Source organism: Cryptotermes secundus, unplaced genomic scaffold (assembly GCF_002891405.2).
Source record: "Cryptotermes secundus unplaced genomic scaffold, Csec_1.0 scaffold407, whole genome shotgun sequence".
NCBI classification, from domain to species: Eukaryota; Metazoa; Arthropoda; class Insecta; order Blattodea; family Kalotermitidae; genus Cryptotermes; species Cryptotermes secundus.
In genome coordinates, this window is record NW_019741981.1 from 2,478,247 (window position 1) to 2,503,891 (window position 25,645).

Consider the following 25,645-nt stretch of genomic DNA (forward strand, 5'->3'; position numbering starts at 1 on the left):
AATATGTGGTTAGAATAGGAATTTAGAAAAAAACATCTTTAAGATGTTTTCAAAAATTAAGTTCAGTGTAACAGGTGTTTACCATATAAAAGTTTCATGCAATATTAGCATCTGCACCTCCATTACCACAAAGGCAGCACAATATTTTGACATGTATACCCATTGCTAGCCAACAACTTGGTGAACACATTCCCGCAGAAGCAAACGTGCGGTACAATAGGACATCCATTTTTAGGTAACGGACCAGTAAACATGACTCCTCAACATCAGAGGCTATGTTGTCCATGTGGGTCTCTGCCACTGACAAAGTCAGAAGGCGTGACCGAGTAGAAAGAGTAATCAAGAGTGGAGAGTTGAGTTCTGAGATGCCAGCCTGTGGGGATATGAGCTTGGGAGCAGAGGAATTGAATTGAGTCAAGTCTTTTGAATTGGCAGCTCCAGAATAATGGCAAGACAGGAATTAGGCTGTGAGAAGAAGAGTTCATGTGTGATTTGAAGTTACAGTGAGACTGTGATAAATCTGTTGCCAGGGTACAAGTGAAGGCTGAGAACCCTAGTGGATAACAGTGAACTGTAAAGTGTAGAATAGTGATAATGCTGTATTACCTGTAGTCTTGAGTTGTGAATGTATAAGGTGTAAATAAATGCAGTCATTCAAACTAAAACCCGTCTTATAAGTCATGCACCCCTACATGCGACAATATAAAATGAACTAAGACCAGAATGGGATAAGCTTATCTTTCTTCTAAGACTAATCTCACCTTGCCAACAATGGGTAGCTTCCAAGTAATAGCCATAGTGTACTTACAAAATCAGAGCCCTTAAATTTGTAAGGTATGCTCTGCAGTAGACTAGTTGAATCTCACATGTAATGTTAATTTATTGATGCTCCTTTAGGTATTCAGGGATGTTTGTACTAGCACAGCGAAAGCCAAGATTTCCAGCAGAACTATCTGGTGTGTTCTGACTACGAGCAGCACAACGGTATCGATAGCAGTAACTTTTGTGACACAAGTAGGAGCCACCCTTCTTCACACGGTCTTTTCCAGTTTCTGGTCCCAACTAAACAAAGAATGTATTTTTGTAGTTTATTTAACAATGCTGTCAGTAACTCGAGGAGGTCATGGCGTGTGCTTGGAGGGACTGGGGGGAGGGAAGAGTGGTTGGTATCCTGGATGAAATTTGAACTAGGCATCTCCCAAATACAAGTCTCAAGTGTTACCACTTATGCTAACTTGCTCGGTTTAATGAGGAATGTAATTACATAGATGTACTTCGTGTGGCATTCTAAATCTTCATTTAAAATGCAGGACACATGAAAGAAAGTACACTACACATTGTAAGAAAATTTCATTTTCATGAAATTGTGTGAGTATAACCTCTGCTTTACATGGTTTAGCATATAAACATTTATACATAATGCAAAATACAGATCTTATTATTAAGATCTATGATTCATATTCTGAACATTTTTTATTGCTGTTAATTCTTAACAATATGCAAGGAAAAATCATTTCTGTGTGAATACCTTTGCAGCAATAGATTTTTATTTGCAATCCAATATTAATGTTAATGTCTTTACCTTTCTGCTGTTGGAGAAAATACATATTTATAATATGGAAGGGGCACATGGCAGAATCATTAATAAGTTAGCATATGAAAATAAATAGTAACTGATGTTGCTACCTGAAGCAGGTTTTGTTGGAAATACACTGAAGAGTAATGAGAATCAATACATATATCCAAATTTTCATTTAGACACTATGTAGGTTTGTACTATCAAATCCCAGAAGTCTGTAATTTTCACCTGTGAAAATTACCAGTGTGAAACAGTTTTGGCTTTTGTTTACATCAAATCAACACTATATCTGAAACTACTTTTGAAAATGACATTAATTGTACATTTATGCTAGTTGTAAAAGATGGGCGTAGAGGGTAAAAATTTATGTGAAAGTACTGTGATTTCATTTTTTGCAGTGAGATATCAGATTTTGTTATAAAATATTTAATTCAACTCTACATTTTAAACAGATTTCTTTTCTGAAAAATGCTGTACTTTGTAAGTTGAAATTTGGTCATAACAGACTGTAAGATGCTTAACACTCAGAATTACTGGGTTTTTAGACTTCATCCATTGTCCAGTATTCTAAAAAACTAGAGAACACGTTTTGGAGACTGGATCTGTTTCTGTCCTCAGCTGAGTGGGGAGACACCTACTCTGTTGGGTATCTTAGAAAGAGCTAATCTCAATCACTGGACAACCTCCCACCTCACCAGAGGACAGAAACAGATCCTGTTTCTGAAACGTTGTGTTCTCTAGTTTTTTAGAATATTGTATGATGGGCAAAGTCCAAAAAACCTGGTACTTCTGAGTGTTATGCACCATTGTCAGAATCCTTTAGAATCTACTTGTGAGATATGTGCTGAAAATTATTTATGTATGGTATCTGATGGGGAAAAAACTATATGTAGCACTTAGTGACTGCTACACTTCACAAAAGTTCACACTGCCCTGCTTTTGGCATTACTTCAAATTTCCAGTGTCAAGGAATAGGCCAGTTCCAATTAAAACAATTTGGCACTAGTATTTGTAGTAAAAACTTCCATCTGATGGTTAGATTATGGGCGTGACATGCATGGCTAAGGAGTTACCAATGCAACAAAGGATCAGTGAAGGTACATGTAAATTTCACACAGCTAGAGATTAATATAATGTAACCTACAGGATCAACAGTTGGTGTGCGTGTGTGATTTATGTTCCACCAGTCTGCTGTCCATTCCCAGACATTGCCGACAATGTTGTGAAGATGAAACGCATTGGCAGGGAATTCTGTGACAGGGCACGTGCCTACGTAACCATCTTCCCCGGTGTTGGTACCAGGAAACTCCCCTTGCCAGATATTTGCCCTAAAAATTAAAGGAAGTACTGAAACAAGACTACTAATTTCTCGACAGGGTATGCTGACTGTCCTAACCACACACGACACAAAAATATTGAAATGGAAAACCAGTCCATTTCAATGCTGTGAAAACCTTCCAGTCATCCATTCATATTGACATTTATAGTGGTTCTAGGTATTCTTTCTGCTCATGCCACAGATGTCTTGTGGATGTGTCTGACTTCATGAAAGAGTTTTAATTAAAAAAAAACTTTCTCAGGTGTCAAACATCCAGACTTTATGGGTACAGATACTGTAAGTGCTAAGCACTGGAACTTAAATTTCATCTTTCGGCCAATGAAGTGTCAAGTATCTCAGCTCTGATGATCTGACATTTGTAACTAGAAAATGATGCATTGATCTCACTGGTTTCCATGTATTTAGGAAAAATTAATATCTTCTATCTTTATTGTTATTATATTTTTTTGTTTATTTGTCCTTTTGTTCAACAGACAACTGATATATCTACGGTATTCAAAATAAAATTTATGAAACGACTTATGGAAGGGTGGTCCATGAGATAGAATAAAACAATCATAAAGCTTTTTACTCCATTATACAGTTTACAATTAAAGAGGAGGAAAGAATATTTAAATGTACAAAAATACTGTAATAACAGTGTCTAATCAGCATATATCTGATGGCATAATTTATATTACATGCATCAGAAGCCAATATTTATCATTACCGTACACTTATTCTTTTATTGAATGATTAATCCTTTCAGTCTCCTGAAGACTGAAGAAAGCACACACATGATGTCATAACATTTAGAAGAAGATCTCTGCAATATGCAATAACTGCTTACAGCCACATTATTTTTCTTTAATATTTATGTCAAAGTCCTCTATTGTATAATACTGTAACGGGTTTGATCAACATGTTGCTAGGCAACAGCTCCATAAACACAGTCCACACCAAGAGGAGGCTGTGTTTTCTGTGTCTGCTGTAATGTCATGCAGTGGTGGGTGGTGGTCACGTGACATGTGTTTCCTGTGATGCATGTCAGTTCCTTTTCTTTCTTTTTTTATTGATAGTGGGGTGAGACTAAGTCCCTGTACTGCGGCCACTTCTGGCCTATTGTACCAGACCCAGATGATAGGTGAGGGTGATTGCGAAGCAATTGGTGGAATGAAGATTGGCAGGGGAAACCGAAGTACTCGGAGCAAACCTGCCCCAGCGCCACTCTGTCCACCACAAATCTCACTTAACCAGACCCTGAAGCGGCCTCTGTAGTCTAGTGGTAACGTTCCCACCTCATGACTCAAGGTACGCGGGTTCAAACCCAGCGGATGTCGTGGAATTTTAAGGGCGGAAAAATTCAGGGAACAAGTCCTCCAGGAGGGACTTTAAGCCATGGGTCCCATGTCGTAGCTTTACGGCACGTAAAAGAACCCCATGTCTCAAGGAGACCTCTGAGCCAAATTGAAGGACATTTCCCACCCAACAATAGTCTCTAACGCCTCTGGTAGATGGGGGAAGCATCTAGATACCGCTGAGCCAGAAGAGGCCGAACTCGCTGGCTGAGTCGGGACTGATGGCACGCACCANCGGCCATGTCGGTTCCTTGGCTATATAAGTGAAGGAATTTGTTCGGTTCAGGGACGAGTCTGTTCTCAGTAGTAGATAGCCACGGGAAGTTCATAGTTGAAGAACAGTACAAGGAGTCAGCCTATGAAGATTTTATTTATGTGTAATATTTGGGGGTGTGTAATTCAGTGAGACTGTTATAGTTCCTGTCTGCTAAATCCACGAAGACTAGTGCAGATAGACTGAAGAGATTAGTCTGGAGTGATTGTAAATTGTGTGAAGCAGCAACAGTGTAATAATAAATTATATTTATGGCCTGTAGGTTATTAATAAACCCAATTACCAATCCGAATCCCATCTTTAGTTACTGTGTGACATGTGACAATACATATGCTTCTATTCAGTATTTGGTCTCTTGTACTATACAAATATCTGCAGACTTCAATTTGACTCATATATAAAAAAAAGAGGTAAAGTTGTCTCTAAACTTAACTGTGCCATGAAGGCATATGGAGAAGTGGACATATAGATCCTAGTATTCTCGAACTCGGCACTAGTTGGAGGTGAGTGGTCAGCTTCACACCCTGGCTGCTTTACCCCCCGGAGAAAGAGCCCCTGGTACCCATTGGACAGGAGGCTTGGTGGGTTCTAGAATCGGTCTGTACAACAAGGAGAAGAGGAAAATTTTCCCCTACTCAACCATCCAGCCTATAGCCAGTCACCATACCGACTGTTCTATTGTGGCTCTTCAAGTTTATTCAGGAGATACCTATGTTCTTCTATATCTTGCCCAGCAACTGAGGCTCTAACCTGTGCTATTTCCTGTTGTGTATAAAGCACTGCATCACTTACTCCTTGATATTTTATCTCTATTTTGCAGTGTATTATTTCAGTCAACTTTAGATTTGTTCAAAAATGGCTAAGATATCTAGGGTGGTTTCTTAAAGAAGTACTGTCACTCAGTGTTTTATTTTTTTCCACTACCCCATATGCCTTCATGGTGTAGTACTTAATTGGTTAAGCACATGGACAACTTTACCTTTTACACGCTGACATATTATATTCAGGTAATGCTTGAATTTCATTTTAGTGGTTGCATAGACTGCAGATGGGGGCACGCGGTATGGCCCTGGGGTCGACTCAGCCTCCAACAGAAATGAATAGCAGGAATATTCTTGGGGGTAAATGGTGGCCAGTGTGTAGGGCTGACAACCTTGCCACCAACTATGAGCTGATTGTCTAGATAATGTCTGAACCTCAACATCTCAGAACCCTATGGGCCTCCACGATTTCTTACAGGGATACCTTTACTTTTTTTTACTATAGACTGCAGATGTTCGGCTGGTCTGATCTTTTACTCCAGTCCATGCAATACAGTGTCTCTTTTTACTCACTTGATAAGTTCAAGGTGAGCAGGGAGCTGCTTGCTGCGAGGTTCATACAAATTTTGCCGAAGAATCAGAATGCCTGACAGCCGATAACATTTGAAATGAAGTAGTTAAATTCACAGATCACAGGAGGTGTTGAAAATGCAATTAATTGTTTCATTTAAAAACAGGTACAACAATGATGGACAGTAGTTTGGTGGCTCGGGTTGGTTCTGATGTGGTGTGGTTGTATATAGATGGTATAAGTGTATGCATTGCTTTATATTGGATTGCTGGGGGGTGTCATCCTCAGTTGCTAGCTTCAGCAGGACAATGATCCTAAGATGACTGTTCTGTTCGTAGTCTTGTGTATCATTTTGTACATTTTAAGGGTTGTTGACTTGCAGTGTTTTAGATGGCTTAAACTGACTTGTCCAATTGTACTTGTGTAACAGTTTATGAATGTAACAGTAATTAATGTAATGTAATGTAATTAACAGTAAATGAATTATGAATTATCCTTCTTGCACTCATAGCACACTAAACGCCAACTTTCACTGGATGGCTTCAGCTACTGTGTTGCTGTTCTTGCACTAGAATTTGACACTCCAGTCTCTTGAGCTAGACGTTTCAGAATTTTCTAGGTGTGTCTTCAAGTCTGGCCCTTATGTCATCTAAGTTCTCCTCAGTACGCACCCAACGCTTATGCGTTTGTTTCTTGTCTATTAAGGGTCCCATTGTTCAAAGTTTATTCAACAAATTGTGAATTATTTGTCTGCTAGGAACTCATTCATCACGAAATTTACATCAAAATTTTCTCCGACACTTTCTAGCAGATCTGTATTTCATGTAGGTGTCATAAAAAAAAGTTACTCTACATTATTCCGTACCATGACGGAACACATCTACTTTTGTATTCGGGAGGTGCTTGGTTTGAATCCTACCCAGGACGCCGATTATCGTGACTAGAGGTTTTCGTGGTTTTCTCAGTCTCTCCGGGCAAAAGCCAAGATAGTACCTCCAAACAGGCCATGACTGCTTCCTTCCAAAGCCCTTCCAATTTGCTATCTACCATCTGACGCTATATAGTCTCGATGCTGACAGTGCCGTTAAATAACCCAGAAAATGTAGTACTAAGTGCTTGATAACTGCAGCTGGTGTGTTCATGCCAATTAAATGTTGCCCATATTTTCTGCGGTAATGCTTGTCTACATCACGCATGTCTCCTACGTTTACATTTCTAAATATTTTACATAGCTTGCTGATTCCGGTAAATATGCCATACAAATGCATGATAATTGCGAAGTTTGTATTTCCCACGGCTGTTGAACAGCAAGATCATTAGGATCTGAAGCCTTATAGTTTCATCGGTTGGCTTTCTACACAACCAATTTTGTAATAAATGGACAGCTGTGTACAGCATTACTTCCGTCAATTCATTCCGATTCAACAGTAGGCTTCGGAAGTACGTTCAAAATTTCACACGGTCAATTTCATGTTTACAATTGCGGTATTGCGAACATTCATGCCCCCCCTTTTTTTTTTGTACGTGTATGTGTAGTCACACTCTTTTGTACGGGTTGGAAAGCACTGCCCTACTTGCGACCACTTAGGATAGTCACGATTTTAACGATTCTGCGTATTTGTATCGATCACTATAATTGTGGACACGGTTTGTTTAGCGCCTAGCGCCTAGTGGTCTACGTAGCAAAGAAACATAACAGTTATGATGAGCTTGCATATACAGATTGTGTGAAAAAATTGCGTACTAAACCAGCCTCAACACACCTCAACTTTATTTCCTAACTAAGGGTACCGGAATGTTTTTGCACTTGTGTAAACATTATAAGAAAGTTAAGACCGGTTAAGACATACCACCTAACCTATATCTGCATCTTCGTGATTAAATAGCACCTTCCGTGACCACACTACGAATACTGTACACGAAAGTCTACCATGCAAGAAAGAAAAATGGAATGGAACATATTATATGCGAAGCAGGTAAACGTGTTATAACTGTAAGAAACATTCCCATCGTTTTTCGCCCAAGTAGCAAGCAGTTACATGATACATTGCCAACTCTTATTTGTGGGCATTATTGTATTGTAACTGTTAACACCTTTACACTTTGCCACTTGTGGGAAATAACCAGCAGGCCTAAAAGTATAATAACAGTATCTACTGATGGAAGTGAATACTATGTGTTGTCATTAATTTTTTCTTTGTTTTAATTAGATCATATGTCAATGAAAAAGTTCATGAGAGCTTATCTCTCATGGTGTTTTATTGCAGACTGCCTTTAAAATATTTTGTGTTAAACATGTCTGTCATTAGATGTACCTCTGCTGAAAGTAATCCTGTTAGCCTTTTCTTGTGATCATACATACAACCATAATATTATATTCCAGCATCTTGCTGCATTGGGGCATAATTTTTTGTAGTCTGTAATACAATATCAATTGAAACTTTAAATTACATTAAATAACATTTAAATCACTAAAATATTCATTAAATGTTTAAAATGTCATTAAAATGTATGTACATTTAGTGTTTATGCTATATGTTTCAGCCGCACAGGGGCTATCTTCAGGCAGCACATTCTTTTAAAGAGTCTACTGCACTGTGCACTTGATCAAATAGTACTCTTTAAGGCAGTGTTTCTCACTGCTGGGCCCTGGCGTCAATTATACTGGGCCATCGTATTATAGAAAAAAGAATTTAGAGGGCCATGGTCTGACAAAGATTGAGGACCACTGCTTTAAGGCACGTCATTGTTGTTACCATTAATTTTGATGTCACATGCTGCCTAGAAAGATGTTTACACGAGGACTACACCAAAACCAGTAAAAGGAACACAAAGCAGCACTAGATGCACACAACCAAGTGAACGGCACACCCAATGGGGCACAGAAACAGCCACAATACATAAGATATGAAGAAAAAACATCCTACAACATAAAAATTAATGTTAAGAACAATGTGCCTTAAGAGTACTATTTGACCAAGTGCACAGTGCAGTAGACTCCTTCAAAATGTGTTGCCAGTTGTCAGCTGAGTCATATAGCATAAACATTGAATGTACGTATTTTAATGACATTTTAAACATTTAATGAACATTTTAGTTAATTAAATGCGATTTAGTGTAATTAAAAATTGAAATTGATATTGTATTATAGATGGAAAACAAGACTACAAAAAATGATTACATATGTCCATATATTACATACTCGTACAATGGATCCAGAGTTTATCAGAAATGGCAACAGAATGTGGAATAAGTCATAAAAACACAAAACATATATGTACACAACAAATTATGCTTTCATGTAAGAAGTACAACTAAATGGTGCTGTCACAATGAGAGTAATTTACAGTACAAGGCTTGATGTTAAGATTTTTGACTCAAACGATAGAACTGTGTTTCATCGTCTGTTCAGAATGCCTCAGTCTGCATGCAGCATGCCACATTCCATGTGACACATTGATGATTTCAGCAACTTTGTAAATCATAGACATATGGCCCTCCCGGATGATCTATCATACATGGGCAATATATCATCATGAGTTACCATTTTCCCTCTGTTCCAGTTAATGCCCCGACTCAAAACATCTGTACACTGCAGCCCAACTTTGTCTTTGTCCCCCAAAGGATTCCATGCTCATGTTGTACGTTTGTGAGAATGTCTTGCCCAGTGACCTATAGAAATGTTGGTTTGCTCTTGAGACTGATATCTAGTGCACTGAATTCTGAAAATAAAATTCACTGAACCCAAACAGACTTTTACATTTCATATTGACTGAATGTGAATGTCAGAATCTCTCACTGCCTTCCTTACATATTGGCAAAAGCGGCCTCCGTAGTCTAGAGGTAACGTTCCCACCTCATGACTCGTAGTACGTGGGTTCAAATACCTGGCGGAGGTCATCGAATTTTTAAGGGCGGAAAAATTCAGGGAACAAGTCCTCCGGGAGGGACTTTAAGCCGTGGGTCCCGTGCCGTAGCTTTACGGCACGTAAAAGAACCTCATATCTCCAAAGGAGGTCACTGAGCCAAATTACGGACGTTTCCCGCCCAACAGCAGTCTCTAATACCTCCGGTAGATGGGGGAAGCATTATAGATACCTCTCAGCTAGTAGAGCCGGTCTCGCTGGCTGGGCAGGACTGATAGTAAGCACCAGTACCGGTAGGATATAGAGACTGGTAGAAATCATAGAGGGAAGCACAATGGACCAATACAGGTCTAAGTGCATGGGGAAACCCACCCTCTCCAATAACTAACTAACTAACTACATATTGGCACGTGCTCAGTCATAAAGACACACAAGTAATGCATTGCTTAGTGGCCATTTAAAAAGTTCATGAACTTCCTGACCATGATTTATATTCATCCTTTTCATAACTTTTTCTTAATTCTCAAATAAGGTACGGTAAAGTTGTCCCTGTTTTTAACTAATTAAACACTATGCCATGAAGGCACATGTGGTAGTGGATGTATAGACCCATGTTTTCTTGACCTCGGCACTAGCTGGAAGTGAGTGGTCAGCTTCATGACCCGGCCGCTTTACCCTCGGGGAAAGTGCCCCCAGTGCCCACTGGATAGGAGGTTGGGTGGACCCCAGAGCCACTCTGGACAACGTGGAGAGAAGAAAATTTTTGACCCTACCAGGACTCAAAACTCTGACCCCTCGGTTGTCCAGCCCATAGCCTGTCGCTATACCAACTCCTTAAATAAGTATTTTATATGCCTAAATATCTGTTAATAATTCAATATAAGAAAGATGCAAGATATAAGACAGAATAATAAAATGTTCTACATCTGGTTTCTGAGTGATGCACTATGTAGAGGTATTTCTGATATTTTTGAGATCCTTGTTTCCATTATCAAGACAGTGACTACCCAGTAGCTGCTCTCAGTACTTATGTTACAGATCAACAAGTTGATAGGAGCTGCCACATTTTGATTCAAGTGATAGCTAACAGAAAGTATGACAAAAATTGACCTTAAAGAGTCAGTCATATCCAGGGAGAAGGACTGAATGAGTTGAATATCCAGAATGGATGGAAGCATGCATAGAAGATGTAGCCCAGGGGGAAGGAGTATTAGTTAAAATAGAAGGAAAGAAGAAAAGGGATGACAGGGTTGGGTTTATATTTTTCTTTCTCTTGAATGATTCTGGAAGGGGGCCAGTTAGATTAAAAGAGCTCATTTTAGGACCATGCAAAAAGAAGGGAAGAAAATCACTTTATGGATTTCTGAAACATTTGGCAATACAACCTACTTCTACACCATGTCATCACCCACAATTAAACTACGCATTAACCTTGAAGTGACAATGGAATTCTTGTTTAATAAAGACATGTAACATTAAATTTCTAGCTCTTGGTAACACACCAGTGTTTATCCTTTGGATTTAATTTGTTTCCCCAAGGGAACAGGCGTCCTTTGAGACCTCCTCGGCAAGCATACTCCCATTCAGCTTCAGTAGGTAACCGTTTACCTGCCCAGTGACAATATGCAACGGCATCATTCCATGAGACATGAACTACAGGATGATCCATGCGATCTGCAATCAGAGGAAACTGGTGTTAAAGCAGCTTAGAAAGTGTAAGTGAAGTTGGAATATGAAGGAAAGAAAAGGCTGTTACTTTTGTTTTACAATGTTACTGGCAAGTTCATCATGCATATAATTGAGTTTAGAAGCATTCTTATTTCATTTTTTGGATATTAAAATAGCTACATTGTCTAATTATACCAGGGGCTGAAACAACAGATCAACAATAGGTTGAGAGAGCATAAATCATACAGATCTTAATTAAAGAGGACACGAAGTTGGAGCCATATAACATGCATTGCTCATTGTCACTTCATACCTTTTATGTTCGAATCTGGTCCTTCAGGATGTTTCCAGTTACAACCTTTAACAGGTAACCACCAAGGTGCAGCAGCTACAGCCTGTGTTATTCCAGTCTTTGTCTCTTCACTGAGTAATAATTCAAAGACAAACGAATCTCCGAATGATTCTGCTTCTGTTCTATACCCGGTTGCATTTACAAATAATTCGAATTCTGCATTACTAACTTCATGAACATCCAGGTAGAAGTCAGAAAGTGACACTTTTCTGGATGGTCCTTCTCCATCTGCCACAAATACTGGTTCATCCGTGCCCATCATGAACGTACCACCTTTTATTAATACCATTTGATTTGTTCTTGGGTAAATAGTTTGTGCATTTGCAGCAGATGAATATTTTTCGCTATTAATTTTTAAAAATGTGTGTTCTTGAACATTTGCTGAATCCTGTGGTAATTGTTCATCTGTGTTTCTTTTAACAGCACCACAGCCGCAACCGCCTTGGTTGTTTGTAATTTGGTCATCCCAAGATACAGTCTCCCCCATTTCTTCAGCAGCATTATTATTTAACAACGCCAATATTAATATTACAACGAAGTACATTTTGCTTGTTTGCAAATGACCAAGCAAGAACTCAAGGACAAAAATCATGCGATATAAAACTAACTTGAGCGCTTCAGGACCTGTAAATATATACACACCGACAGATGCAACAGTAATTGTAACTGGACTGCGTGTCACTTGGTTCAAAATCCCCGGGCATTATTTGACTAAAACCACCTTAATTTCATTACGAAAAAATGCACCACCAGCAAAACACGTTGCGCATTCAGATCGTAAATTGTTCATGATCGTGCAGTGATGACAATAGTATGGTAGAACGGTAAGAAATAATTATATGCAAATATATGTGTGTGTTTATAAGGACGGCACATTTTCACACATGAATCTTCGTGCAACTGAAATAAGATTACTTTTTGTAACCCTCCTGGGTAATTATGTTAGTCTGCTACGAGGTATTTTCATGAGTTGATTGTCAGGCCTGTTGTGAAACATGGCGAATGAAAGATCGTCCTGTGTTGGCTGTTAATGATGTGACATGTTCAGATCGTTCAGATAATGACGCTTACACGGTAAGAAGGTATCACATTGTATGACTGACATGGCAGAAACCGGTGATGGATCGTGGGGACATTTGGCAGAAACAGAACATTTCGGTAGAGCTTGCACGAAATACGTATTAGTACCCAAGGCAGATTTGGGTCTTCCGAAGTATTGCGGAAGTACGCATGCTGGACACTGTTTGATATTTTCCAGGACGGAAGAAAAAATATTTGGGATATACCAGGCGAGAGCTCTGATTTTGGTAAGGACAGTCTTATCGCAGACATTTTTTCAGAATTCCCCGACGACCCCGACAACCGGTATGTGATCGCCTACCCACGCATATCTCGCAGGTCATGCATAACAGCATAGTCAATCCGGTCAATCCAGTAGTGCGTATATGATTGATGGTCCATTGACGATTTCCCATATGGACAAAAACACGTAGAGGCAGTAAAATAAACTACACCATATGTTACACTGGGTGATACACTTCATTAAGTCCCTTTGTTATTAATACATGTGTAATTGTTAAGATGCCATGTATCAAAATAATGCATAAATGGATAATTTTAGCTTCCTTGGATAAAGATAAACATTCTCTGCAACATTAGTTCTAGGACCAGCTAGAACACAGATACATGTTCAGTGAATTTGTTGATGTAATCTTATCAAAGTAACTCATTCTGAATGAAAATAGATGCTTCAGTTGCTTTAGCAAAAGGCCATTGTTAATAAAACACAAATGAAAGTCTTGATTGAATTTAGGCTGCATTGTAGTCAGATTTGTTTAATTTTTTTAATGTACTTGTCTGTTACTTTACTTTGAAACAAGGTGGGGGGATTTGGGGGGGTGGGGGTGCGTATATGCATTCTTCTTGCGCTGCTGTACAAGCATGCATGTGCCTATCCTACTTCATTGTACCATAGTCCCCATCTTCTTTTACTACTGTAGGAGCGCATGTCCGTTTTGTGCTCCATTTCTCAATATTTTCCCTTATTTGCAATTTGAAGTACATGGATATTATTAGCATGTCATTTATAATTTGTTCTGCCAAACACACCTGTTAAGTATACCAAGTATTTCTGCTTGATATAAAGCATCAATCGAATTTTATTCTTGTTTTATACTAGTATAACTTTTGTTTTATATAATTAATTTATTCCATTTTTATGCCAAGTATTTTAATATAATTAATAGTATTGTATCAAATTTTATTAATACTGCAGCTCAGTAGTTGTATGTCATATGTTGACCATGTATTTGCCTGATGATGGCTTCTAATAGCCGAAACATGTAGCAAAGCCAAAACTAGGCACTGACCTTGATGTAGTTGTGTTGTGACGGTTTTAATAAAGAAGTTTTATATTATAACACAACAGGATGCATGAAATGAAAATTATTTCTGCTTACTTTCATTTGGAAATGTATCAGTAATCTATTCCCCCTATATTATATGTTTAATAGTATACTTGCGCTCTCTGTTAATAAATATTGATATTTGACTTTAAATCACTGTAAGACTAGTTTGTTTATTATACGTATGTTGCCTACACACAATTCAGTTCAGTCTCATATTCAGACATGTCATTTGGGATATTAGGTGTCCTGATGGGGAATATTTTTATGGTTTTCTCCTGCCTTTCCTGAGGAGTTCTGGGCTAACAGCTTGAAATATACCTTTCCGATCTTCCAAACTTTCTGTTTATCCATACAGTATATCACAGTGCTACATATCATCAGAAGTTTATACAGCATCAATAAATGGCATTAGAAACCATTTTATTGATATTTGGCAGTTGTTTTTTCTTGGTTTATGTAATGATGCTTTATCAGTGGGGTAGGTTATTTAACTTGGAGTGACAAGACGATTGTGAACAATGGATTGGAAAGAATATTTATGAAACTAGTTGCGACCTGTGTTAAGGTTGAATTCAAACATTTGCCTGGGAGAATCCTCAGAGGTGGCTGGTTTCAGGGGTGATGCGAACCGAGGATTCTCAGATGTGGAGAAGTGCTAGTCAGTACATTGTAACATTAGTGTTTTGTAGTGAGTAATGTCACACAGTCTTAACACTATATCATGATATTGTAGAGGAGGAATAAAGCTCCACAGATTTGTAAACTCAGCATGCTCGTGCTACATAACTTGAGGGGAAAGAACCCTCATTGCCTATTGGATAGGGAGATTGTTACACACCAAAGCCAGTCTGGACATAGTGGCAGAAAAAGAAAAGAATCTCTCATCCACTGGAAATTGAATCCCAGTTGGCCATTGATTTTACTGACTGAACAGTCTTGGTCCTCAGGGGTATGCAGACACTTAGCAATCACAGTATCGTTTGTTCACTAATTGATAGTTAATGGGTTTTTAAAATGTACAAATTATAAATCACTCCGTCCAATGTGACCTGTAAGTTTTTTACTACGTAAAAACTTAGCACCCTTACATGTTTCGGTCTCTGTGGACCATCTTCAGAGGGCAAACATCACTACAAATAGGAAACCACTATCACATAATTTGTTTACACGCAAAGTATGTACACTTATATGTTACAACACACAGTACACAGAATAGAACGTTTCACAAACACAGCAGTTTCCTGGGAATGTAAGTTTTAAAAATGTATAAGATTCCTTGAAATGTATTTATTTATTTATTTATTTACTCTAGATGCAGTTGCGGTTTGATGGGTATATGGGTTTTCCTGGTGGAATTATAAATGATGGAGAAGACATTCTTTCTGGACTGAACAGAGAACTTTTTGAGGAGATGAATCTGGATGTCTTGAAACACCCAGTTAAAGAAGACCACTATGTCATAACCCATTGGTGTCCAAGCAAGAAACTGTTTTTGCATTTTTATGCCCTTGAAGTGTCCATTGATGAACTGAAGGTTATTGAAGCAGAAGCAATCAAAGCACATGACTTTGGAACTGAGGTAATTATCCAGTTTCATTTATGCTTTATAGTCCTTGTTCTGAAGCAGAATTTTTCCATCGTCACATTCTGTAACATTTTGAGGTTGATTTTCCACAGTTTTAACCGTTTAAGGATATGTGTCTAATTTGTCAGCACCTAAGTTATTTGTTTATTTCGTCTCTATAGATCATTGTTACATGATATAGGACAAGTCAGTTACTGTACATTGGCTGATTACAATAAGAGTAAAGTTACAATACTTACAATTGTTTACAATAGATTACAGTAGATCACAATAGTTAAAGAGTTCGTATAGTGTGAAGTGGAATCCATATTAGGTCCCCTCAGCATGTCGGCTTCCATATGTCCTATTGTGCCTGTACCAGTGTAATGCTTATGGAGAATTTGATGGAATGAGGATTGGCAGGGGAAACTGAAGTACTCAGGGAAAACCTGCCCCAGCGCCAATTTGTCCGTCACAAATCCCACTTGACTAGACTGCAGCGGTGGGAAGCCAGTGACTAACCGCTTAAGCTATGGCACGGCCTTTGAGATAATATTTGGTGAATTTGGTGATAGCACTGGTATAACGTTTCACTGTTGACTCTACACTGCAACATCTCATTACATCTATTCTCCCTTCCTGGTGTAGCTTCTTGGTATCTGCAATCTCTCAAAGAGTAGCCCATTCAGGTACATCTCTGACTGTGCTATATTGGTTGCTGGGAAAAAGAAAGGAAAACTGCGCAGTAGGGATTCCCAAAACCGATTATTCTTGAATTATGTGATTATAATTGATTAGTGTTTGTCTCACACGAGAGAAACTAATCCACTTTATAAAGACAATGATCAAGTAGGTAAGTTTTCAAAGCGTTTTTGATCTTATATAATACCAGTATTTCTTAAATATATCATGGCAGATGATTTAGCAGTCGGAGTCCTACATTGTTAGAGATGTTCTTTGCATAGACTTGTATTACATGGGATGATGTGCAAGTCGTCGTTTCTCCTTGTGTTGTATGAATATAATCCTGAGTTGGTTGTGAAATCATTCAAATTGGATTTTATATATATTAAGAGTTTCATATATGTACAAAGATGGTAGAGGTAATGTATGTAATGATTTGAAAATTTGTTTACAACTAGTCGTTTTTGGGACCTGGGTCATAGCTCTTATAGCTCTCTTCTGTAATTTAAAGAGAAATTTTGCATTTACCGAGTTGCCCCAGAATATCAGTCCATATGACAGCAAAGATTGGAAATGAGCATAATATAACGTGCGGACAGTCTCTAGTCCAGTCACTCTTCTAACTACCCTTAGGCCAAAACATACTTTACATAAGTTGTTCGCTAGCTTTTGCATATGCATAGTCCATCTTAGATGCTTATGAAGCCAGACTCCCAGAAATTTTGAGTAATCTATGTATTTGATAACAGTGTCATAAATCTTTATTGGAGGGCATTCAAGTTGTAGTTTTTGAGGATGATGAAAGGCTATTGGTATTGTTTTCTCTTTATTAATAGTTAATCGATTCCTCTCAGACCACTCTGTGAGTTTGTTTATTGTTTCATTCATATTCCTTTGAATTTCGTTAGCTCTATTTCCTGCCATAAAAATGCTAGTATCATCGGCAAAGAACGTAGGTTTCCCATGTTCTAGGCTGGCCTCCAGGTTGTTTATCAGGTCGTTTATGTATAACAGAAACAACACTGGTCCCAGAACGGAACCTTGTGGGACACCATAGCTGATGGGTCTCTTTCGATATAGGTAATTAATGTTTCGATTGGTTTTTTTGCATCTGTGTGTAATTTCTACATCATGTTCACTGTTTTTTAAGTATGTTTGGAACCACTTTAGTATAACCCCTCATATTCCCATTCTTTCCATCTTCCTTAGCAATATATCATGATCTACTAGGTCAAACGCTTTTGATAAATCCAAAAATATCCCTATACTTGTTTCTTTTTCATCTAGTGTTTGTAAAGCCTTTTTGTAAATTCTGTGATTGCTGTATGTATTTAATTTCGTTTGCAGAAGCCATGTTGTTTGTTGTTGATTATGCTGTACTTAATTATGAATGATAAAAGTCTATTGTGCATAATTTTTTCGATTATTTTAGAAAAAGCCGAAATTAATGACACTGGCCTGTAGTTCCCAACATCTGCAGTACAACCTTCTTATACAAGGGTTTCACTTTGCTATTTTTAGTTGGTCGGGGAAATAACCAGATGAAAATGACAGATTTATGCTGTATGTTAGAGCATTTACTAGTTGAGGATGACATTTTTTAATAATGAACTCTGGAATATCATCAATGCCCATTGATTTTTTGTTACCCAGTGTTTTAATTATGTCTGCCATCTCCCTTTCAGCGGTTGGAGTTAACATGCTGTTGCTGTTGTATTTTATTGTATTGTTACCTGTTAAGCAGCTGAATAACATTGTCACTTTGGGGGGGGGGTTCATGACAAATATAACAGATTCTAAATCAGATGATTGGATTTATTGGCACTTCTGTTACAAGTTCTCTTACTCAAACTCAATTATAACGCTATCACTATTCTACACACCATTGTACATGCACTAGGATTCTCTGCCTTCACCAGTTGTCTCCTGGCAGCGGATTTCAACACAAACTAGCATTTCAAATCACTGTGAAGTCTTCTTGCCATTTCTTGTTCAATCACCCTGGAACCTCAGAACTGAACCAAAACCCCTCAGCTGCAAGCAGACTCACGTTATATAGCTGCAGCATTTGCAACACAGAAAACACAGTTCTGCTGTTGTGTGGCACAGACAACAGAAAAAACAAATCACATGATAGCTACCCAGCTATTTCATTGGCATACTGACTGCTGCCTAGCAACGAGCTATAACACCCATCCACTGAGACACAGCTTCTATTGTTCGCTTTAAAACATCGATCACATCCATTAAAGTATATGGGCAGTCCATTTGCTTTCACCTGGGAGCCCTTTTGGCATGTTGCAAAACATGACATTTTACTCTGCAAGGTTTCATTGTTATCTATACTATATGTAAACAGTCTACAACATGTCAAAATACCCTTGTAAACAGTTGTTCTCATCACTGATAACAGTATTTGATACTGTCATGTGAAAATGGCTGTGCTGTGGGCTCTACTAGGAAATGGATGTATTTAGCACTAGTCCATCTTATTTGAAAATGTCTGTACAAGTACTTTTAGGGGTTTAGAGTCAGTTCTTGACTCCCTTGCTTTCTTTCTTGTGCTGTCTGCTATTATCTTTTTCTGAAATCTTCAGGTTTACTTGTCTAAGTCCCTTGTTGCACCAAGGTAGCAAGGTAACCAGGAGCAGGCACAGCCTATATCCAGAGCAGTGACTTGTGTAGTGTGCTTCTTTATGTAACTTCACAGTGGACTGCATAGGCAACACTGTTCTCAACAGTATGTCCATTGTTTTAGCATGGTTTATATTTCACTTTTCTAGAGAATGGATAATTCTGCAGTATTTCTTATTTCTGTGGCTCTAAGACTCCCAAAGTTTAGACAGTCTGTCACAGTACTCTGAACTGACCCAGCAGGAATGTTCTTTGTTTCTTATAGAGCCTTCTTAATAGTACGAGTGTTCTTCCAACCTGGCAATGCTTGTGAGCAAGTAAGGTATTTAAGGGGAAGTGAATTACTCTTCTGGATGGAATTATGTTTTAGTATTCAGTGGCAGAATGTTTCCAATGTGTAAGTCTCTTGTTCATGTTTGTGTGATGCAGTCTTTGAAAGGTGTGATATGTGTTTCTGATGAATATGAGATTATAATGTTTATTTGCAGATTACTTTCCACTTTATGCTTCTGTAGAGCCATGAACTGCAGTTGCTATTGTAGGGCCTTCAGTGCTTTTGTGCTTGATGGAGTGAAATCTGTTTGACCAGCAAAGCTGGTTTCAAGTACATTTACATATCACATTTTAGCCTCTAGTGCATGTAACAGTATTTTCCTGAAGATAACGCTTGTGCAGTTTTGTTTAGTGATATGGTCTCCACAGGTCAATGAGATTCAATCATCATTCAAAACGTTTTTGAGAATATTGCCATTTTGTGGTTTGGGGCCCATCTGATGCACACTAGATTTTGGAGATGAAATGTTAAGATTCAGCATGCACCAACCTAGGATGGATGAACTCTAGGATACGGAATAAAAATGAAATCTGTCTGTCTGTTCTGGCCCTGGCAGGGCATATATCCATGTACATACAAACAAATGGCATACAAAAGCCAGTTTTTTGTAGGAAGTGTGAACTGACACAGCACCTGATTTTGGAGTATGAAACAGCTGCAGGCTTATGAACCTTTTGTTGTTGCTGTATAGGGCCCTACACACGCTCAAGCAGCCTGTCTGGTTGGCCTGAGCAATCCAAGCCTGTGCAGGTAAACTGTAATGTCTGTATATGCTACAGTTAAACTATTCAGGCCACAAGAGATTGCTTAGATTGCTTGCTTGACCGGATTGTCTTCTGTTGTTGACAGAAATCGGCCTGCGCAAGCGTCCCTACACTGAGCATGTGTAGGCTCATTCACTTCATTCTTTCAGTCCAAGCATGTTCCATTTGGTGTCAACATGGAGAGCATCAAGAAAAGTGATTAGTTTTTAGAAGATTTTATCAAAATGTACAATGAAAATCCATGTTTATGGAAAGTAAAATTGAAGGAGTATAGTGATAAGAATAAAAAATATTGGCTTATGAGAAATTAGCGGAGAAGTTAAGAGAAAAGGAAAAGGAGCCTGTAGTTAACAAGGAAAGCACAGTAAAAATATCAACTTAACTAAGTTCATTTAGAAAAGAAGAGAAAATTTTAAAGCTTCTCTACACTCAGGAACAGAAAATGAAGTATATAAGCTCCATTTATGGTACTGCGATTTGTATCTTTTTTTTTTTAACACCAATAAAAGGTTTGATTGTTTGTAGCAGCATGAAATACATTTCCTCAGGCATACAAAAATAATTAAGTCAATCTTGTTTCTAAAATTTTAATTCAGTAGGTAGATTAATTTGAGAAAACTTTCATCTTTCTAATAGCCCATTTTTACACCACTTCTGTCTCTTATTACGTTTTAAAGAGTTATTTTCCTTGCTGACCCCAATAATAATTCATCGAAATTCATTTTCCCAGACATAATCTGAACGGCAACTAAATCTAAACTGAGAAAATTGTATCTTTTAGCCTATACATATAGATGTTTCAGTTTACCTGCACAGGCTTCGAATGTTCAGGCCAAACGGACAGGCCGCCTGAGCATGTGTAAGGCCCTTTAGGATGACCACTGGAAGTTCATGTTGAAACATACTGCAAAATTAATAGATGCTGTGATTGTCAGATGATTACTCTCAACATGATTTCTGCTTTTAGTAGCTTGGACCACCATCACATTGGCATTTAAACTTTTGTGATTACCCTGATGAAGCCGTATCTGTGTAGGTGGGTTGGATAGTATGGACTAGTACTTTGGCAACCCAAACCCTCAAGCCTGAGACCTTTAGATTATTACATGTGGGGTTTCAATTTACAGCCCTTTCTCTCCACAGACACTTGAATTAAAAAGACACACCCAGAGTGGTTTTATTTCTATGATGTCTGAAAGTTTGGAGAAAGTTTTGTACAAATTTGATTTTTGTATGATACACATGGAAAACCTGTAGACACAAACTTCAATCGTACCCCATCCATGTTTCTTTTTTTTTTGGTGGTTCTATGAATTATGGTTTTTGTGAAATAACTATCTGAAATGGTGTGACATTCTGAATAACCCTATAGATTAAGCTGATAAAGGAAGTAAAGGTTGTCCCTGTGTCTAACTAAGCAAGAGAGGATAAGAGGATATATAGATCCACATTTTCTTGACCTCGGCACAAGTTGGAGGTGAGTGGTCAGCGGTCAGCTTTACTCCAGGGCCACTTTACCCCTCTGGGGGAAGAGCACCCAGTACCCATTGAATAGGACACTGGATGGGTCCCAGAGCCAGACTGGATGACGTTGAGAGGAAAGAATTCTTGGCCCTACCAGACTTAAACTCCAACCCCTTTGTCAGCCAGTTCATAGGCAGTCGCTATACCAACTACAATATTCTGGCTCCCTGATTAACCTGATACATCACATAAAAAATATATGTCTTTAAGTTAAAAAAATTGAAACTTTCCTTATGTAGTGGATTTTTAACAAAGTACAAAAGAAAATAATTTTTTACTGCATGTTATGGTATGGGTTTTGCAACAGTATGCCTGTTTCTGCAGTAAATTTGTGGCCGGGTAATACACAAACTAGCATAAAATGTATTTGGAAAATGTGTGTACACTTTCACTTTCCTGTTATCCCCTAACTTCATGAAGCTGAAACTTTCTTGAGAAGCTTTCAGTTGTGCATCTACCCAGGAACTTGCCAGCATTTTATGGAACCCATAGGTTCATTACTATGGTTACAAGAGCACTCCACTGGTCCCTATCCTGCGCCGTATCAATTCAGTCCATAGCACCCCATCCTGTCTCTCTAAGATTCATTTTAATATTATCCACCCACCTACGTCTCGGTCTTCCTTGTGGTCTCTTTCCTTATTGCTTTCTCAGCAATATCCTATGTGCATTCTTCTTCTCCCTCATTCATTCGACATGCCTGTACATCTCATCCTCCTTGACTTCATAATTCTAATTATACTTGGAGAAGAGTACAAGTTATGAAGCTCCTCTGTATGCAGTTTTCTCCAACCTCCTATCACTTCATCCCAATTTTGTTCAAATATTCTCCTCAGCTCCCTGTTCTCAAACACCCTCAGTCTGTATTCCTCAATTAATGTCACGGACAAAGTTTTACATCCGTACAGAACCATAGGCAAAATTAATCTCTTTGGCTGAAATTTCGATATTCTCTTTAATGGTTTCTCAAGATCTGTTAATATCAACCTCAGCATCTAAGTTCTCCAAAGCTGTGAACCTATTTGAAATTCCAACATGATACTGCTCTTTACCCTCTACCTCTTTTAATATCTTTTTATCCTCATTTGCCTTAATATCTCTAGTTGATATTGTGTTGCTTGTATTCACAGAAAGAGATCTTCCTTTATTTGTGGAAAGGTGGTATGGGCAGTCCTTTGGGAATCATTCAGCATAATAGAATTTATACTTATTAAATACCAAATTTCATTGAAGGTCTAGTAAATAGTAATTCAACCAGTGTCATCTTAGGTAACTGAAGTTGTTTATTACAGACATTGGGTACATTTCGACTACCTCTGTACACGATGGGAGATGGCTACAGAGGTTTTCCTGCATTCCTGTCACATTCATATGTGGGAAACGCTCGTGAGCAGTTGCTTTACACACTGCAACATTTATCTATCATGACTAGTGAAGAAATTGATAAAGTAGTAGGGGCAAGGCCTGTACAAATGTCAATAGAAGAGAACGAAGAAGAGACACATATGTAGAGAGTACCAGCTACATCAGTGAAGCAGTAAGGAAATACCAATTATACATTTTTAATAATGTAAATAAGAAATGTGGGAAGTGTAACTTAACCCTTCATTTTAAATTTCTTCCATTTGATTGCTCTTATCCTCAGTCTTTGTCTTTCCTTCCCTGTATCACTGACTATTTTCCCCCTGTGGCATACTCTTTCCCTGAAGATGGAAGCAGCAAGTTACTCTGAAACACTGGTACCTATCTACCACACTATATGGAAATACATCCCAGAAAACAGCCCCCTTAAGCTTGACCAAATAGTTTCTTTCTTCTGACTGTTGTATGCTTTTCAAGGTATTACATACATAATTCATAAAATCACTTATCCATTGTCTGAATTGGACCGGATATTGAACTCATCAAAATAAGACTTGATTGCAGAAGTACAATCGTGTCAACAGCAAACAACCACACACAACCAGAAGCACCAAATAACCGTAATTTACATTGTCATTCATGAACAAAATTACAAGGAATATACGTGTAGTTATTAAATGCTATACATACTTAGCAGAAATATATTCATCTATTGAATAAAAAGCATTTGTTGTGAGGAAACTTTTCAGTGTGTGTTTAAAAATCTTCACATTATCACTCATCCTTTGTATATTTTGAGGAAGATTATTATAAACCATAATGGATGAATATAACACGCCTCTCTGGATTGAAGATAATCTCACTGATGACACATGTAGCTTTCCAAACTGTCTAGTGTTTATATGATGAATATTATTGTTGGTTTGAAAAAAAATGTGATTTCTAACAATAAACATCAATATAGAATAGATATATAGGCTAGGAACAATCAAAATACCCAACCTCTTAAAACTTTCTCTACACGCGTTTCCAGGACTCAAGCTAAGACTGATAATAAGAAAAACAGACCATTCGAAGAGCTTGCTCACTGACAAGGGATTGTAACTTCCTGAGCATTAAACACGATGTATTCAGTTTCTTTAATAATTTTTCAGATTGTTTTTTCCAATTAAGTTGACAATCTAAATACATACCTAAAAAATTAACATTATCAACATCTTTTAAGTGTAAAATTATTATATGTTACCGATAATGTATACTCTGGAGACTTATGAGTCACAAATTTAATCAGGTGAGTTTTACTCAAGTTAAGTACCAGATTGTTATTTTGAAATCAGCTTGAAACCCTAGTCATAACTCTATTTAATTTAATGTTCGAAGAGTTCGTGTCATTTGAGGTAATTAAGATTGTTGTGTCATCCGCGTACAAAATAGTACGTGCTATATCCTTAAAGAGTACCTGGGAAATCATTAATATGAACATTAAACAACATTGGTCCCAGGACAGATCCCTGTGGAACACCAAACCTTACAGATTTCCATTCAGAGATTGTAGTAGTCGAAATACAAGTATGCAGCGCAACTCTTTGCATTCCGTTTTTTAAATAAGTCTCCAACCATTTCAAAATAGGCTCTTTGACTCTATACATCTTCAACTTTTGAATCAGCAGATCATGACTGACACAATCAAAGGCCTTTGTCAAATCACAAAAAATACCTACCACAAACTCCTTATTATATAAATATAAATACAGATACCCTATCTATGCAAAATTCTCAGCATTTCCTTGTTAGCTGTCTCATTGTGAGGATTAGATGTATTGTGAATCTTTTCAGGTGAATTGCATGTTGCTCCTCACTAAGTGTTTTTTTTTTTTTTTAAAATTAATAGATTTTGTAACTTTGACTGAGAAGCGTTATTCCTCTATAATTATAACATAGTATCTTATCTCCTTCCTTAAATTAGAAATTGGCACTCCCTTCTTCCACTCATTTGATGTCTTGTTTGGCTATCAGATCTTCCTCCCAGTTCTGTGCTGATACATCCATAGCATCCTTATTGGTCGTACTGCCTTTATCATGTGTACTATCATTTCCTTATCTCATGTTCATTTATTGTTATTCATTTTGCATTGGTAATTTCAGTATCCAGCAGACATATATTTCTCATGCAGTTTATTTGGTCAAATGTGTAGAATCCAGTAGCTCCACACTATAAAGATGCCTTGTTTTTAGATATTTAATTTTTTGCCATATGAAGAGTTTACTCATATCAGTAATTATATCTTTTATTGGTCTGTATTTACTTTTCATCTTTGGATTTTTTTTTTTTAATTTCTTTGCAGTTGCCCTCTAAATCTTAAGCAAATATACTTTGAGACATTTGTGGTTGATTTGTAATCTTTCTCTTTGTTCTCCAATTTCCAGCTGTTCTTATATTTTGTTATTTATTTCAGGTGTAAAGAGTTAATTCAAAAATTCTGAAGCATGGAGACACCTTGGAAGACTGCACAGAAGTGAAAGAAAGCTTAACTGCCTGTCTGATTGTACTTCTAAGGAACTGTGAAGTGTTTATGACTAGTAAATGGAAGACTTTGAGCGCTGATTAAGTGATTGGTTGTTAG

General features: G+C 37.8%; 2 protein-coding genes across 3 annotated transcripts; one reads left to right on the forward strand and one right to left on the reverse strand.

Annotated features, from left to right (window-relative positions):
- Positions 1 to 562: 562 nt before the first annotated feature.
- Positions 563 to 12,544, reverse strand: LOC111872916 (formylglycine-generating enzyme). Its single transcript, XM_023867198.2, has 4 exons — positions 11,709 to 12,544; positions 11,230 to 11,401; positions 2,724 to 2,907; positions 563 to 1,062 (listed from the first exon to the last, which is right to left on the reverse strand). The coding sequence occupies exons 1-4, from the start codon at positions 12,337 to 12,339 to the stop codon at positions 880 to 882; spliced, it is 1,170 nt and encodes a 389-aa protein (XP_023722966.1). The 5' UTR covers positions 12,340 to 12,544; the 3' UTR covers positions 563 to 879.
- Positions 12,545 to 12,741: 197 nt separating this feature from the next.
- LOC111872918 (U8 snoRNA-decapping enzyme-like) lies at positions 12,742 to 25,566 on the forward strand. Of its 2 annotated transcripts, none has more exons than XM_023867200.1 (4): positions 12,742 to 12,821; positions 15,468 to 15,734; positions 22,952 to 23,196; positions 25,478 to 25,566. In XM_023867200.1, the coding sequence occupies exons 1-3, from the start codon at positions 12,750 to 12,752 to the stop codon at positions 23,168 to 23,170; spliced, it is 558 nt and encodes a 185-aa protein (XP_023722968.1). In that variant the 5' UTR covers positions 12,742 to 12,749; the 3' UTR covers positions 23,171 to 23,196; positions 25,478 to 25,566. The 2 variants fall into 2 exon arrangements, with proteins under 2 accessions (XP_023722968.1, XP_023722967.1); XM_023867199.1 differs by having other exon boundaries at positions 12,750 to 13,054.
- The last annotated feature ends 79 nt before the right edge of the window (positions 25,567 to 25,645 follow it).